Source organism: Suricata suricatta, chromosome 1 (assembly GCF_006229205.1).
Source record: "Suricata suricatta isolate VVHF042 chromosome 1, meerkat_22Aug2017_6uvM2_HiC, whole genome shotgun sequence".
Taxonomy (NCBI): Eukaryota; Metazoa; Chordata; class Mammalia; order Carnivora; family Herpestidae; genus Suricata; species Suricata suricatta.
In genome coordinates, this window is record NC_043700.1 from 76,589,311 (window position 1) to 76,604,455 (window position 15,145).

At 44.1% G+C, this 15,145-nt stretch overlaps 1 protein-coding gene across 8 annotated transcripts in view; it reads left to right on the forward strand.

Moving 5' to 3' along the window:
- The window catches only part of ZNF827 (zinc finger protein 827), a 170,268-nt gene that overhangs the window by 103,736 nt on the left and 51,387 nt on the right, over window positions 1–15,145 (forward strand). For all 8 annotated transcript variants that reach the window (XR_003908971.1, XM_029940440.1, XM_029940460.1 and 5 more), the window contains exon 8: window positions 7,728–7,831. Coding sequence is in view for 7 of the 8 variants with exons in the window: in XM_029940440.1 (XP_029796300.1) it covers window positions 7,728–7,831 (104 nt within the window). In the remaining variant the exon portion in view is untranslated. The remainder of the gene's footprint in view (window positions 1–7,727; window positions 7,832–15,145) is intronic.

Genomic DNA, 15,145 nt, shown 5'->3' on the forward strand with positions numbered 1-15,145 from the left:
GAGGGTGTCATGCTGAGTGAAGTAAGCCAGGCAGAGAAGGACAGAAACCATATGTTTGCACTCATAGGTCTAGCAGGAAAACAAGAGAGACCTAATGGAAAACCAGGGGGAACGGAGGAGGGAGAGAGAGTTGGGGAGAGAGAGGGATGCAGAACTTGAGAGACTATTGAAAGCTGAGAATGAACTGAGGGTTGGGGGGGAGGGGGGAGGGGGGAAGACAGGTGGTGGTGATGGAGGAGGGCACTTGAGGGGAAGAGCACTGGGTGTTGTATGGAAAACAATTTGACAATAAAATATTTAAAAAAAAAGATCTCCTTAAAATAAAACAAAACTAAACAAAAATTAACCCAGAATTTTTGGGCATATTTTACATGGCTTTGGGAAAATTCCTGAGGTTCTGTTAATGTATGATACATAGCCAAATAGGTAATCAAGTACTTTTACTTTACTTTACCATCTTTTCGTATTCATTAAAGAAAAACTTGTAAATATGCACAGGAAGTCAGAATGTCACTTCAGGATGATTTGTCTGAAACTTTTACCTTCATCGAATGTCCTTCTATGTATACAACAGACCTTTACGGGCTCTGAGTAAAAACTCTTTACAGAACAAAGTCTCTCGTCCTTGTTTAATCTTTCCTTTCCGTTTTCCATTCCCAAGTTCAGACCTAAGAGTTCATATTGTCTTTGAGAAGGAAAACAAAATTCTTCTCTGTTGCTCCTTTAAAATAATTATGTCCTTATTTATTTATTTATTTATAAATATAATTTATTGTCAAGTTAGCTAACATACAGTGTATACAGTATGCTCTTGGTTTTGGGTGTAGATTCCCATGATTCATTGCTTACATACAACACCCAGTGCTCATCCCAACAAGTGCCCTCCTCAATGCCCATCACCCATTTTCCCTTCCCTCCTCATTCCCATCAACACTCATTTTGTTCTCTGTATTTAAGAATCTCATGGTTTGACTCCCTCTCTGTTTGTAACTTTTTCCCCCCTTCCCCTCCCCCATGGTCTTCTGTTAAGTTTCTCAAGATCCACATATGAGTGAAAACATATATCTGTCTTCCTCTGACTGACTTATTTCACTTAGCTTAATACCCTCCAGTTCCATCCATGTTGTTGTAAATGGCAGGATTTCATTCTTTCTCATTGCCTAGTAGTATTCCATTGTATATGTAAACCACATCTTCTTTATCCATTCAACAATGGATGGACACTTGGGCTCTTTCCATTACTTTGGCTATTGTTGAAAGTGCTGCTATGAACATTGAGGTCCATGTGCTCCTATGAACCAGCGCTCCTGTATCCTTTGGATAAATTCCTAGCAGTGCTATTGCTGGGTCATAGGGGAGTTCTCTTTTTAATTTTTTGATGAACCTCCATACTGTTCTCCAGAGTGGCAGTACCAGTTTGCATTCCCACCGATTCTGTCATTATTTAATGTACTTATTTCAACTTTCTCTTATATACTGTATCCACCTTCTTTTCTTTTCCTTTTTGTTTTATTCTGCTGTTGTCTTCGACATGAGAACTCCTGTGAAGTTTTGGTTTCAGTGCTGGTGCCCAGGGAGGGGTGGTTTGTACATAGACAGGCCTTCTGTCCGGCATGAGGCACAGCTCTCTGCTGCACACTCAGATGTTAAAGGTGGAAATATTTGTGCCACAATCAGCACTTAGCAAAACATATCACTATTTACAGCCATCATCTTTTATGAACTGTTTTACTATTTACTGTAAATCTTTCCTTTTGCAGCCCCGCGCTGCTGACCCTACAGTCCATGCCGTCTAATGCCTGGAATGTCCAGTCATGGTGACAGTGGTGCCCCTTCATAATTTAGCCCTTAGATTTTCTACCAGAGAAACATAAAAATACACATTCGATGTTCATTTCACTTTAACCCAGAAGAAAAACTTGAATAGGTAAACGTTTTGTTTTTTCTAAGTAGCAAAATGCCTGAAACGTTGTGGGGGAGTCTACACCAACAGCCTCCATTTATCCACATTCACTCAGTCTTCCAGGTAGCCTGTCTTTGTCCAGGGCCAGAAGGGATACGCTGTAGCAGGTGGGGATTTCATTATATGAGGACAGGTGAGGATCTCTTCTCCTATTGGCTATTAGATTCAACGTCCTCCATTTCCAATTTTTCACCAAAAATGCTAACCAGAAATAAATCACATTGTTGATAGTGTTTCCCTTTTTCCACCTCTTTAGCTCACTTTCTGATGCAGAGGCTTTTTCATAGTGAAATGACTAAAATTCAGGCAGCTGGGGAGTCAGGAAGCGAGAGCCGTGCACCAGTCACAAGCTGGCTGCGTTTTGGAAGAACCGCGAGCGGACGAAGTGACTAGTAGAAGGATGGTACGATGTGCTCACGTCAAGCTCATCAGCAAGTCCGTATTTCATTTACTGTTCTCCTCCCCGGGAGATGCAGACCCGCCTGGTCTCGCCTGTGGCGGACACATCCTGGCACTGCCCTGTCCACCACCTTCTCCGGCCAGTGGCCATCACCACAGCGTGAACCCAGGGCCGGCTCCGTCCACCACGAAGCCGGGCCTCTGCCGTGAGTGGATGTCCTTCTGCACTTTACAAACATGTGAGGCTTGGGAGAAGAAAGAAGCTTAAGGAATTCCATCTTGGCATTCTGAAAATGGCGTTGGTCGGTGCTAAGGTGCAGGTGCGGTGTCCTCTGTCCTCAGATCATGGGCAGAGTTGAAGATGGCTAATGTCTTTGGAGATCTAATCCTGTTAAGGAAGTGGGATAAGCTGCAAGTTTGATTTTTCCTGCTCGTCTTCCTGAAACATAGCTGCCGATCTCAGTGACTGGAAGATTAATATACAAATGTCTGTGTAAGCACAGTGCCACCATGAGCTTCACATCTGTGCAGAGAGAGACGCCTATGAGCACCTGACAGCCTCATGACCCTTCCCTCTCCATTTAGGCTTCATCACAGAGATGAGCTTGCCCTCAAAAGCAGTAGGTGCAGACAGGGGGGGATATTTAGGATTGCCAATTGACAGGCCTCTGGGTTGCCGAAGTTTTAGAAAATTGGGGCATATCTTTACTTCTAGGGGGAGGGAAAGACTAAATCATTTTCACTTGCCGTGTTTCTCAGGTGGAAAAGTTCAGTTGCCTGGGATCCTGCATGGCTGAAATGGCTGCTTCCATCCCCCCTTCAGCCCTCCTTTCTGTATCTCTTCCTTTTGCTCTGTTCATTCCAAGGAGGGTCTGCGGTTCTGTACTGCTCATGGGCTGCCTGGACGTTAGGGGATCACAGGAGGGAGGCAGAGTAGCTTGGTGGGTAAGAGTGCAGACTGGGAAGCCAGCCTGCCTGCATTCAAATCCAGGCTCAACTCATGGGCACAGGCAATCTCTTCCCATCTCTGTGCATCCCATATGATAATAATAATGGTAGCCACCCAGGAGGGCGCTTGTGAGGACTAAGTGAAGTTAATATGCACATGCTTTGGAACAGGGCCAGATACTTAGTAGTGATATATGCCTGAGTTGTCAGTTGCTACTTTTTATCAAGCTTGTACTGTGTACTAAGAACGTTAACATGAACTACCTTACTTACTTACTTACTTACTTACTTACTTACTTAACATGAACTACTACTTACTTAACCCTGCAGCACCCTTATAAAGAAGGTATTTTGAAACTGTTTTCCAGTAATGAAACTGAGGCCAGAGAGGTTGTTGACCAGAAGTCACTTAACTGTTAAATGGCCAGTACAGAATGCAACGGCTGCAACGGTTGTTGCAAACAGTTCTCTAAACTACCACACTCCCGGCCTCCTCGAACGGCCGCCTACAGATGCAGAGCACTGCAGCTGCGTGTGTGGCCTGAGACTGATGCTCTGTTAACCTTCTGTCGTCTCTTTCTAGAGAAGACCTTCCATTAGGCTTATACTGCCTTGGCTTGTGAAAGGTTCTTCATTGATTCCTTGCCCTATAACATTGCGTGTCCTTTGGTCCCTTTTTAGTATGCAGCACGACTCCCTCTCCCTCAGAAGAAACCTCTTCTGTGCTGTGCAGGATAAAGCTGCATCCAGGGTAGAAAATTATTTGGAATGTTGTTTTCCCTTGGTGATTGTCTCCCTTTCAACTCAATTTCTTCTGAGTGGTTTGGTGATAATAGGGCTTCACCCCTCACATTGGTGATCTGTGATGTTGAAGAGACCATGTGAAGATATGGGGGTAGCCCATTTCCACTATTTAGCAAAACCTGGGAGCCTTTTCCCAGCAAGTAGCATGGTAGCCTCCTCCTGGTTCACCTGGAAACCTGAGGGTCGGTTTTAAATGTACCTTGGGGCACCTGGGTGGCTCAGTCGGTTAACATCTGAGTCTTGGTTTCTCAGTGCAGGTCATGATCTTGCGATTCATGAGTTTGAGCCATGCATCGAACTTGGAATTCTCTCTCTCCCTCTCTCTGCCCTTCCTGTGTTCATATGAGCATGGTCTCTCTCTCTCTCAAAATAAATAAATAAACTTAAAGAAATTAAGTGTTCCTATAGTCTTTACCTGCCCTATCTCTTAAACTATTATTCACTCTGCATGTGTCATGCTGGTTTGATGCATTGGCCACTGATGTCATGATGTCTCATGTGGACCACTGCTCTGGCCACCTGTCTTGTCTTCTGCGAGACCCACCACTTTGTTAAAACACAGCAGGGCTTCTCACTGCTGTTGGGACAAAGTCAGGATCCCTACATGCAGTGCGCCTGCCCGAGGCTTTAACCTCATGTCCCTCCTCAGTGCGCCTTCCAGCAGCTCCGTAGACGAGCCGTGTTCTCTGGCTGTGCAAGGGACACTTTCCCCACTTTCCCAGAACCCTCCCCTCCGTCTGGGTCTCGGCTCAGTTGGCCATGCTGGCCCCCACCCCTATTACACTGTACCCTCTCATCCACGGTGTTAGACCACGTTACAGTTCCCTTTCACGTACCCGCACGGTCTTTGCGCTCCCTGAGATTTGGAGTCCTAGCTGGTTTGCTGACCGTCATGTTCCCAGGGCCTGGCATGCTGTAAGCACTCAGTAGACAGCTGCTGTCGGACCGAGGAATGGGGACAGCACCCACGTTTCTCTGTGGTAAAAAGGGTGATATTTTGAGATACCCTTTAGGGAGCCCTTCTTGGGATTCTGCATGTCCTCAGAGGGAAGACTCCATGTTTCAGAACAAATGGTTCGTGGGTTTCCCTGAACTTTTAGATTTCAACGTAATTGCTACAGCCAGAGTCACAGTAACACACAGACCCATTGCGGGACCGGCATGCAGTGACCAACTCCTAGTGTCTCCCACGTGGCCTGTCCGCTCAGACACAAGGATAGCACTGCCACATTTGGATATAGAGGCTCCAGCACTACCGAGATGGGGATGGAGAAATCTGACACTTGGGGTTTGACCAACAATCCTCCAAGGTGTCTCCGTCCTTAAAAGCCCTTTGGCTGTTAGCCGTGACCTTCATGGAAGACTTGGAAATGAACCTAGTCACCCAGAAGTCAAAGACTCTTTAAAATCAGAGTGACTTTTTCTTCATTCATTTTATACCAGAAAACTCTACACTTTCTGTCAACTTGTACGTTGGCTAATTTAATGGTCCTCTTTGAGTTAGAAAAGCAGATAAAAAATAACTCACTTTTATTGAGCACCTAATGTTTGCCAGGCACCGTGAAAACATATTCTCCGGACTGTCTTATTCAGTTCTGACAGCTTCTGTGTGAAGTGTGGATGCTGTGATCCTCCCACTTTATGGACAAGAAGCGGAAGCTCGGGGAAGCTCAATAAGATGTAGAAGGTCACACAGCCAAAGTGGTGGGGCTGGAATTTGAACTCAAAGCTGCCTACCTTTGAGCACGTGCTTTTAGCCACCATACTGCGTTGCCTTATCCTTCAAGTATGCTGTATCACTTGCAGGTTAGGAGCTGTTGGGCATAAAACAACGTTTCCCCATTTCCCATCACCTACTAGCCTGTAGCTGGTTCACTCTTTAGGCCTCTTTAAATTGTATGTCGAAGATGTAACTAAAAAGCATGCCATACAAAGTTGCATTAAATCTAGCCTAACAGTCATATAAAATCATATTGTTAATTCAATATGTTTTACTTTTTTATACTTACAAAAATGTCTTCCATTTTTGCCTTAATATTTCCTTTTACTCTTTAATGACAGTAACCATAGCCTTGGGTCCTGTTTAGAAAAGCAACACGAGTCGTGACAGTCCTAGGCTTGTGTGCCCTCACATCTTTTCCTTCCCCTGATTTGCAGGGGGTTTTAAAAGAATTTTCTAATGTTTATTTTTGAGGCAAAGACAGAGATAGTGCACAAGCTGGGAAGAGGGAGAGAGACACAGAATCTGATCAGGCTCCAGGCTCTGAGCTGTTAGCACAGAGCCTGATGTGGGGCTCGAACCCACAAACTCTGAGATCATGGCCTAAGCCAAAGTCAGACATGTGACTGAGTCACCCAGGTGCCCGCCTTGACTTACCTGATCCCTGCAGGCTGCCTCTCCTTGGTTTCTGGGAAGGTTCCAACAGTCAGAGGCCCTGGTGGGAGGTGGGGGGAGGACTTAAGGCAGACCACCCCCTTTTGGTCTCCTGCAGCAGCTGCATCTTCTCCCAGGTGCAGACCCCACCAGCTGGCCCCAGACCTTGGGCTTCATCTACCTCCTCTACCCTCAGAGGTGGCCCTGGCTGCCTCCTGTTCTACCTGTCTCAGGCTGCATTACTGCCCCCTGTTGGCTTTCATCACCGGTGTACCCAGTTTCCTCCGTTAAATTTCTTCTGTAGTAATTAAATTGGGCTTTCTGTTCTCCAGGTTGGACTTTACTGATGACTGCAGTATTCTCATATGTGATCACAGTACTTATTTACAGTTTACTTTAGAGGCATGGATGGTGGATGCTACATTGGGGTTAGAATCCTCTGGTTAAAAGCCTCCAAAGCCTTTGTGTTCGGTGTAGAGCAAAACCCTGGCTGAATAATGTCTGTCGTCCCTGCTTCTAGTTCTAGCTGAGCCACTCGGGGAATGGAGAATCACTCAAGTCAGGACCTCAGCTTCATGGGAAAGAAAAGTTCCCCAGTGTCTTTTCAGGAGTCCCATTAGCTGGCTTAACTCCTTCCAAAACAAGATGGTTTTAGGATGCGGTTTCAGTTTCCGTGGGGACCAGTGAGTTATCGCTGAAAGTGGAATGGCCCTTGACTCTGGCCAGCCTGCTGTCCTGATGCGTGCTCTGGGTCCTGAGGCCCGAGGTGACAGAATGTGGGTGAGGCAGGGCGAATCTATCGCCCCTCTGGGAAGAACCTCAAATAGGCCTTGTGATTCTGATCCGGATCCGGGCAGTTGGTCTTCATTTGGGCACAACACACTTTACCAAACATACAGTACAGGAGTAATATTTACTGCTCAGCTGTCCTGAGTGTGCTTAACAATGTTTCAAAGATGATGTTTCCTATATTCACCTAAAATATAAAACCAACAGGCAGAATATACAGATGGCACTTGTCTGATGTAATAGATTTTCTCCTCCATTTTAAGCACAATCTTCTTATGCTCTCTAAGACATCATTAAAAAAAAAAGGTACCTTATCCTGCGCGTGCACGTGTGTGTGTGTGTGTGTGTGTGTGTGTGTGTGTGTGTGTGTGTGTGTCTTTGGGGCTAGATGCTCTGGGAAATGTAAATAATTTTAATTTACTAAATTTCACCCCCCTCCCCCCATCCCAGCCCTTTCTTTTCAGAAGATACATTTAGACAATCACCATTCACCTCTAATTCGAAAGACCTACTGTCCAGTGAGTCTGTGCTTCACGGAAGAATAGCAGCGCCAGGTATGGAAACATTGTTGACTTTGCTTCTACCTTTGGTTGCTTAAAACAACTTTTATGAAATGTGCAAATTTTCAGATACTTGCAGCTTATGTGCTGAAGTTATTTGTATGAAGCTAGGTTTTTTAAAAAAGAGGAGAAACTCAATTTAAACAGCCACAGAAGTTTATTAAAATCAAGGGCTTGCAGAAATCAAGTTTTTCATTTTTGCTTTAGAGGCTCATTTGTTCTTTACCTGCTGATGCTTCATTCATATAGCATTTCTTTTTCTTGGAAAGAGCTAAGTATAACCTGAAAATAATTTGCTTTACACGCGGTTCGTATTTCAGGCAGACGGCCAGGAAGATACAGGAGGGCAGTGGCGAGAACTAATCGCCAGCAGGGAAGGTCATGACCCTGGTGGGGTGTGGGTGGCCACAAAGACCACTTTGGTTTCCATGGAAACAGCACAGCTCATTAAGACAATCTCGCCACCCGGATTCCGCCTCTCTTCTTAATCAGAGTATCTGCATATATCCATTTAATGTTCCTTTTTGCAATCTCAGCATCAATACGTAATTTATTATCCACTCTTCCTTTTTCATTTCTCCTTTCCAGAGGTGAGGGCACGATGGGTTTGCCATCCCCTTCCCAATTGCATGGCCACCACTCAGGGCTCGTGTGTTCTCAGAGCTGTTATGAGATGAGAACATTTGCAGCCCATACTCTGCACCCTCCCCCCCACAAACCCCAACCCCAGTGCAACAGTCAGGAAACTTCCTGCTGTGGTTACTTTCCGTTCCGGCAACTGAGAGAATTCAGAAGCTCTCTGTGGCCCCTGCACCCATTCATTTGTCTAGAAGAGTGTGGGAGACCATGGCTATGAGTGTTCAGGAGGGGCTTACCGCAGGGTCATGGACCAGGAGCCTCTTCAAGACTAAAATCCAAGTATCTTCCACACACCCAAGGAGCCTGGTGTCACAGATGGCTGGAGGTCTGAGTAGTTTGCAATTCGGAAAGAGCCAAGGTGCATCTCAGGAACTACTGGCTTGGGGTATCACAGGTCACTGGAAGTGCTTTGTGACAAACACTGGTGGGGGAGGGGCGCAAATGCAACTCTTTGTCACTCTTTAAGTCTTGTCCTGACAGATCCATTTCTTCTCATCCCCAAAGAATCCAGGTACCTACATGCGTCTTAGGTTTGAGGACTTTTCAAACACCATAGAAAGACGCTTACACAAAAACACATTACATAAAACCTGGTTCTAGAGGTAAAGAGAAATTTTGCTTAGTTGATGTCTTCATTCTCAAACAGGGGCTATTTGAACTACTGTTTACTTCCCACACTGTCATTTTGAATAGCCATCTCCCTGCTCCCCAAATTATCACCCTGCTGTTAAGTTGATGGATTGTGACTTTCTAATGTCAAAATCACTGCCTACGAACTGCCTGTCAGAGCGCTGTGACCCATACAGTCAGCATCTCATGATGTATACCCAAACCCTGCATTGCTGGCCTAATAATGTTTGGCTTGGCTATATTTTAAGAAGATTTTATTGGTCAAGTTACAACTCAATCTCAAAGTGTATGTTTCACTGTGTGTAGAAGAGGTTTGTGTGGTTTGCTGGATGACATATTACAAATTAGATAAACTCACTTAAAAAGTTAACTTTTATTTTGGGTGGGAAGTCAGCATCTCTGGGATTTTTAAAATGTAAACCTACCATTCTGAGGGAGAATCATCCTATACTTCCATGAGCCTTTATTTAGGCATGGGACAAGCAAAATGAGTATATTTACATTTTGCTAGAACAGACAACTAAAAAGGGACTTTTTTTTTTAACGAAGTAAGGTGAAAATGCTTAGAAATGGACTCAAATTAGAAAAGTTAAAAATGAGAAGGACAACCTTGTAACTACAAGGTTCCCGTAACCTGAATACAATCAGGAGAGCCTCAGTAATCTGGGCTAACTGTGGAGAAGACCGATCTGAATTAACAGAAGATTGCAGCATGGAAACTTTTCAAGAAAATGTGTCTTTCAAGTCTGGATCACGATAAATGGCCATCGTATTCCGACTACAGCTCCCCAGTTCCATTCCCACAATTCTGAAATCCAAAAAGCTCTACCAACTACAGTTTTCTTAATAAGTTACTTGGTGGCAAAACCTAATGGGAGGCGATTTATAGCCCTTATGTATACCAAGGGTGAAATTCATACATTTTGCTAGAGAAATATCAACGTGCTTGACTATGAAGGCCCACTGGAGTGTCATGTAAAAATATGTCTTAGGCATCATATTATCATTCTGAAATAAGAAAAAGTATGAGTCCCAAATACATGAGAGCCCAGGGGTCTCAGCCAGAGACTGTGGACCTACAGTTATTCCAACTCTGCCTAATGCAGTGCTGGAAGCAAAGATATTAAAGCAACAGTTGAGGATCTTATGGTTTGAGGGTGTAAGAGTCATGAATTCTTACAGAAAATTTCAGAAGACCAAGTGGGCGGCAGATTGCTGAATCATTGGAGCTGTGGCAAGAAAGAGGAGTCCAGTGGGGATGTTCTAATGCTAAGGCAGCATTATCAATGAGGGCCTGGCTTAAAAAGAAAAGGAAGAGGCCGACAAAGCGCCAGTTCATTGGTTTGGGAGACTGGTTAGCTTCACTACAAGCAGGTTGAATTAGGGAGGAATAGTGTCCGGGCAGAAATGGGGAAACCAGGAAGGAGACAGGTGGCTTTAATGACTAGGCAAAAAATAATTTGTTGTTACTGTATAAATAAAGGCCTCAGAGTTCTTAGAAATCTTCTCTTCAGTAGTTTAAACGTTACCTTTACAATATTATTTGTATTCTTTATTTACTTAGCAAACGTCTTCTTTCCGGAGATAATGCAAAGATAAATATCAGCCCGAAGAATTGTCTCTAATTCCCAGTTAGTAGAGACCATACTTAATAAGGTTTAACATGTCTGGTTTCAATCTAAGAAATCTCTTGCAAATGCTGAAGACCCTTAGCCTTCTTCTCATCCTCAAAGAGTCCAGGTTCCTACGTGATTTTGTAGGTTTGCAGGGTTTTCCAAACACCATAGTCCCATGCTTGTATGTTTCCATACCTTCTATCAATGGGATGAAATTCTCTTCTTACCACCTTTGGAGTAAGCACGTGGGCAGGGGAGGTGCGCCACGCTCGAGCACCCTTTAAGGCCCCACAGCTCCGCGCCGAAGGGATCCATCCGGCGTGTTGTGATTGTGTTTCAGGCCTTGGAGAATGAAGCAGGCAGCGTGGGGGCTGGCAAAGCGGGGAGAGGTGGGTAGGACTGTGGACTGTGAAGACATCGAGAATAGCACAGTTAACTAGGCATTTGCCTTCGGCAGATGGTGTCTGAGACACACAGCTGCCACCATCCCAGAGAAACAGAATAAACACAGAGCTTCGGGGTGTCCTGGCCTTCGTCGTCGCCACTATTTCTAGACTGACTTTCCTGAGAACCAAAGAATGTTCAGGAGCCAAGACCTAACATTTTCACTTGCCGTGAGTGTCTTAGACAGAGGGAACACCAGGAATCCTTAATAAAATGATGAGTTAAAGATTCCTGTCCCCTTCGGCTGGAGGGGTACGAGGACAAAATATCCTTAAAGCCATGAATAGATCACTGAGTGCACCCTGGGCGATGTTGTTACTGATGGTGATTTTACAAAAGGAGTAAAAGAGCTTTCCTATAACGAAGGAGATAGAAATTACAGACCGTGTATAATTTAATGTACTTTGTCTAATTTGTAGTTGTCTCACTTTGTAGAAGATTTACACTAATAGAAGAAAGAGTGTGAGGTCGGGTGTTTTTTCAGGGCACAGGGGCCGTATAACGAGTGGACGCATTACCATTGTACCCACACCTGTTTACAGTCCACCATCGTCTTCCCGTAAGCAAAGGCTATCAAGAGAAGAATTTCTCTCAGCACTGCTTTTAAACAATACGGAGCTTCAATTCTTGTGTTATTATGATTTTGAAGGCACAGTATGTTTGCTCTGTATTAAGCCAAAAAACAAAAACACAACCAGAGCGGGTGTGAAGGGAAATGTGGGTCTCTGTGGAATTCTTTCACAGTGTCTGGAGTCACTGATGCTTCTGTTTGATACTTCAGATGGAGCTCAGAGTTAGACAATGCACAACGTATCAACAGTTAGGTTTGTAAACCGCTGCCCCCATTATTTGCCAGAGCCCCTTAAAAAAAACCACTTTGTGTCGTTGTTGTTTATAACACATAAACAAGATGTACAGAACGTGGGGAAAGTTTGGTTCATTCCAGAACTTGGTATGCCAATCAGGATCTGCTGTGAACTTAAAAAGACCGGTTTGGAGTGGTCTGCCTTGTCACCGGGCCAATTCTCGATCTATTTTCCTCTCCTGTTCTACCCATCAATCTAATATAAGTGGTACCATCTCATACACTTGGCCGAAATCTAAATAAATGATGCCTCACATTGAGGGGCCCCCGCAGCGGACTGTCAGCCTGCTGTGCTACTGGCCGGATAGGAATGACCTCGTTCAGACTGTTGGCTTACAAGATGTGCCAGTCACCTTCCTTTATGTTAAAACTTACCAGCTCAGAGAGAGAGAGAGACAGACAGATAGACAGACAGCAGTCAAAGCTGTCCTGGATTACAGCAAAGTGTTTTCTTTAATCCTTTTTCAAACACAGCAGATTCTTTTTAAATTGAGACTAAGACATGGATAAACACTAGAACATTGAGTGTTGTCGGTGTGTATCATTTCGTGGCTTCTGTTCCTGATTACACACCTCTCGCGTACAGAGAAAGAAGCTAATACAACGGGGGGTTTGAACTGCACGGGTTCGTTTAAATGCAGCTTTTTTTTTTTATAAATACTGTGTAGTACTGTAGGTATATTTTCTCTTCCTTGTGATTTTCTTAGTAACATCTTTTTTTCTCTAGCCGACCTTATTGTAAGAATGCAGTATACGGTACATGTAACATATAACATTCAAAATATGTATTAATCAGCTATATTATTGGAAAGGCTACTGGTCAACAGTATGATATTAGTAGTTACATTTTGGGGGGCCAGAAGTTATATGCAGATATTTGACTGCCCGGGATCAGAACCCTGACACCTCGATGTTGTTCAAGGGTCAAATGTCATTATCAGGACATAGGACCGGTGTCACCTCATTCTGAAAACGACTCACCGAGACATGGGAATTGTGTTTACTGTACTAATGACTAAAGAGAGATTTAATAACTTTTCCAATTTTATTGAGATATGATTGACATGTCAGACGGTGTTAGTTTAAGGCATATAACATAATGACTTGAGGTATATATATATATATTGTACAACGGTTACCACAAAAAGGTGAGGTCCCATCCATCACCACACACGATGACACAGGTTTTTTTCTCATGACAAGAGCTTGTAAGCTCTACTCTCACAGCAACTTAAAAATTAACAATAACAACATTAACTGTGCTGTACATGACATCCCTGTGACTTAGTTGTCTTATAACTGGGAGTCTGAACCTTGTGCAGAGAGATTTCATAGCTTGTAGGAAGTACTCCGTGCTTGTACCTATACCAGTGCCTTTTTCAGAGAGACTTAGTCGCTTGTACAAAGTCACGCCATTGGTGGGTGGCAGCACTGGAATTCAAAGCCAGAATTGCACGTGGTACATTTTCTTTCTTTCTGCCCTGTCATGCCGCCTGCTAAGCTAGGTAAGGTGTCACTGGCAGTGAGCATAAGGAACACGTCTCTACGGTATTTGCTCACATATGCCCACACTTGGCATCTGAAGTATCCCGGATGGATTACCCTCTTTCAGTTAGGAATAGAAAGTAGCCCTTTAAGTAAGATATTTCAAAGAAGTTACAAGATAAGAATATTCTGTTTATTAAGGTAATTCTAATCTTGTCCTCTTCTCTTCCATTTCTCTCATTCCTTTCTCCCTTTAATACTTAGATATCTGGTAATTATAGTCCTTTAAAAGGTTTTTTTTCAATGGAAAAAACTAAAGAAAGGGTTAATGTCTATTTTCAGTCATTTTTAATAGATCCTTTGAGCCATAGAAATAGTTTCAGGAAACTATAAAAACCTCTTGGTAAACGCATCACACTGAAGGTGGTGGTGGTCCAGTCAGCAGGATGGAAGGAAATCAGGAGAGCCCAGGTGTAAGGTAGCCCACTTTCCAGGAGAAAGAGAACAGAAGGTCTCCGAGCTTCTTCCATACCTCTTCTTTTCCAAAAAGTTTGCTATCTGGAATAGTGCTGTCAACTTCAGCCCAGGCGCCTTTATTTTCTTGGTAGGGCCCAAACGATAATGCTGGAACTCGGCAAAATCAGAGTCTCAACCCCTGAAATTCTGCCACCCACACTAAGAGCCGGGTAAGGGACAGGTCACCACAAGTAATTTGGTATTGGGGGTGGTGGCAGCTGGGAAGGGGCGCAAGAAGGGTTTCTAGGAAGCCAGAATGTTACATTTCTGTTTTTTTAATGTTTATTTTTGAGAGAGAGCACGTGGGGAGGGGGGGCAGAGATGGAAAGAGGGAGAGAGAGAAAGGGAGAGGGAAAGGGAGACAGAGAATCCAAAGCAGGCTCTGCACTATCATTGCAAAGCTCGACATGGGGTTTCAACCCCTGAACTGTGAGATCATGACCTGAGCTGAAGTCGGATGCTAAACCAACTGAGCCACCCAGGTGCCCCAAGGACGTTCATTCCATTTCTTTACCTGGCTGCTGATTACATGCATATGCAATTTTATGAAAATTCACCAAGCTGTGTACTATGACAGTCTTTCTGCATTTGTTAGGGCTAATTGGCTTATTCACAAATAGATGGGTCTAAATGGCAAGTGGTCACCTCCCAGCCATCAGTCTGAGTGCACGTTCATCTCAGAGACTACGATAGTGATGATGAGGACAGCAGTCTTTCAATTATCCACCTTTTAGTCTGCAGGAACATTTCCATTTGTAGCAGGAACTTATTGCCCTGAACTAAATGACATGTAGGCTGATATATCTGATTCCTGTTGTGTTTCAAATTGGAAAGCCATTCTCTATTGCCTATAGCATTTCTTTGATGTACTTGCAGTAGATGAAGTGTAGTCTGTCCAGCTGTTTACCAGAGGGAAAGTTTTCGTGTTTCGGATTTTCCTGATCTAGATAATGCTATTTGAAGCTAAAAAAGATTGCTCACAACGAGCCCCATCCATCCCTCACCAGCCTAGGGACTTGGCGGGTGAATTCTAAGAAAGGAGCTGGTGACTCTGTTCAAAACTCCTTGCAGAGAAAGGGCTGCATTAATCACTGTCAACTTTGTATCCAAGTC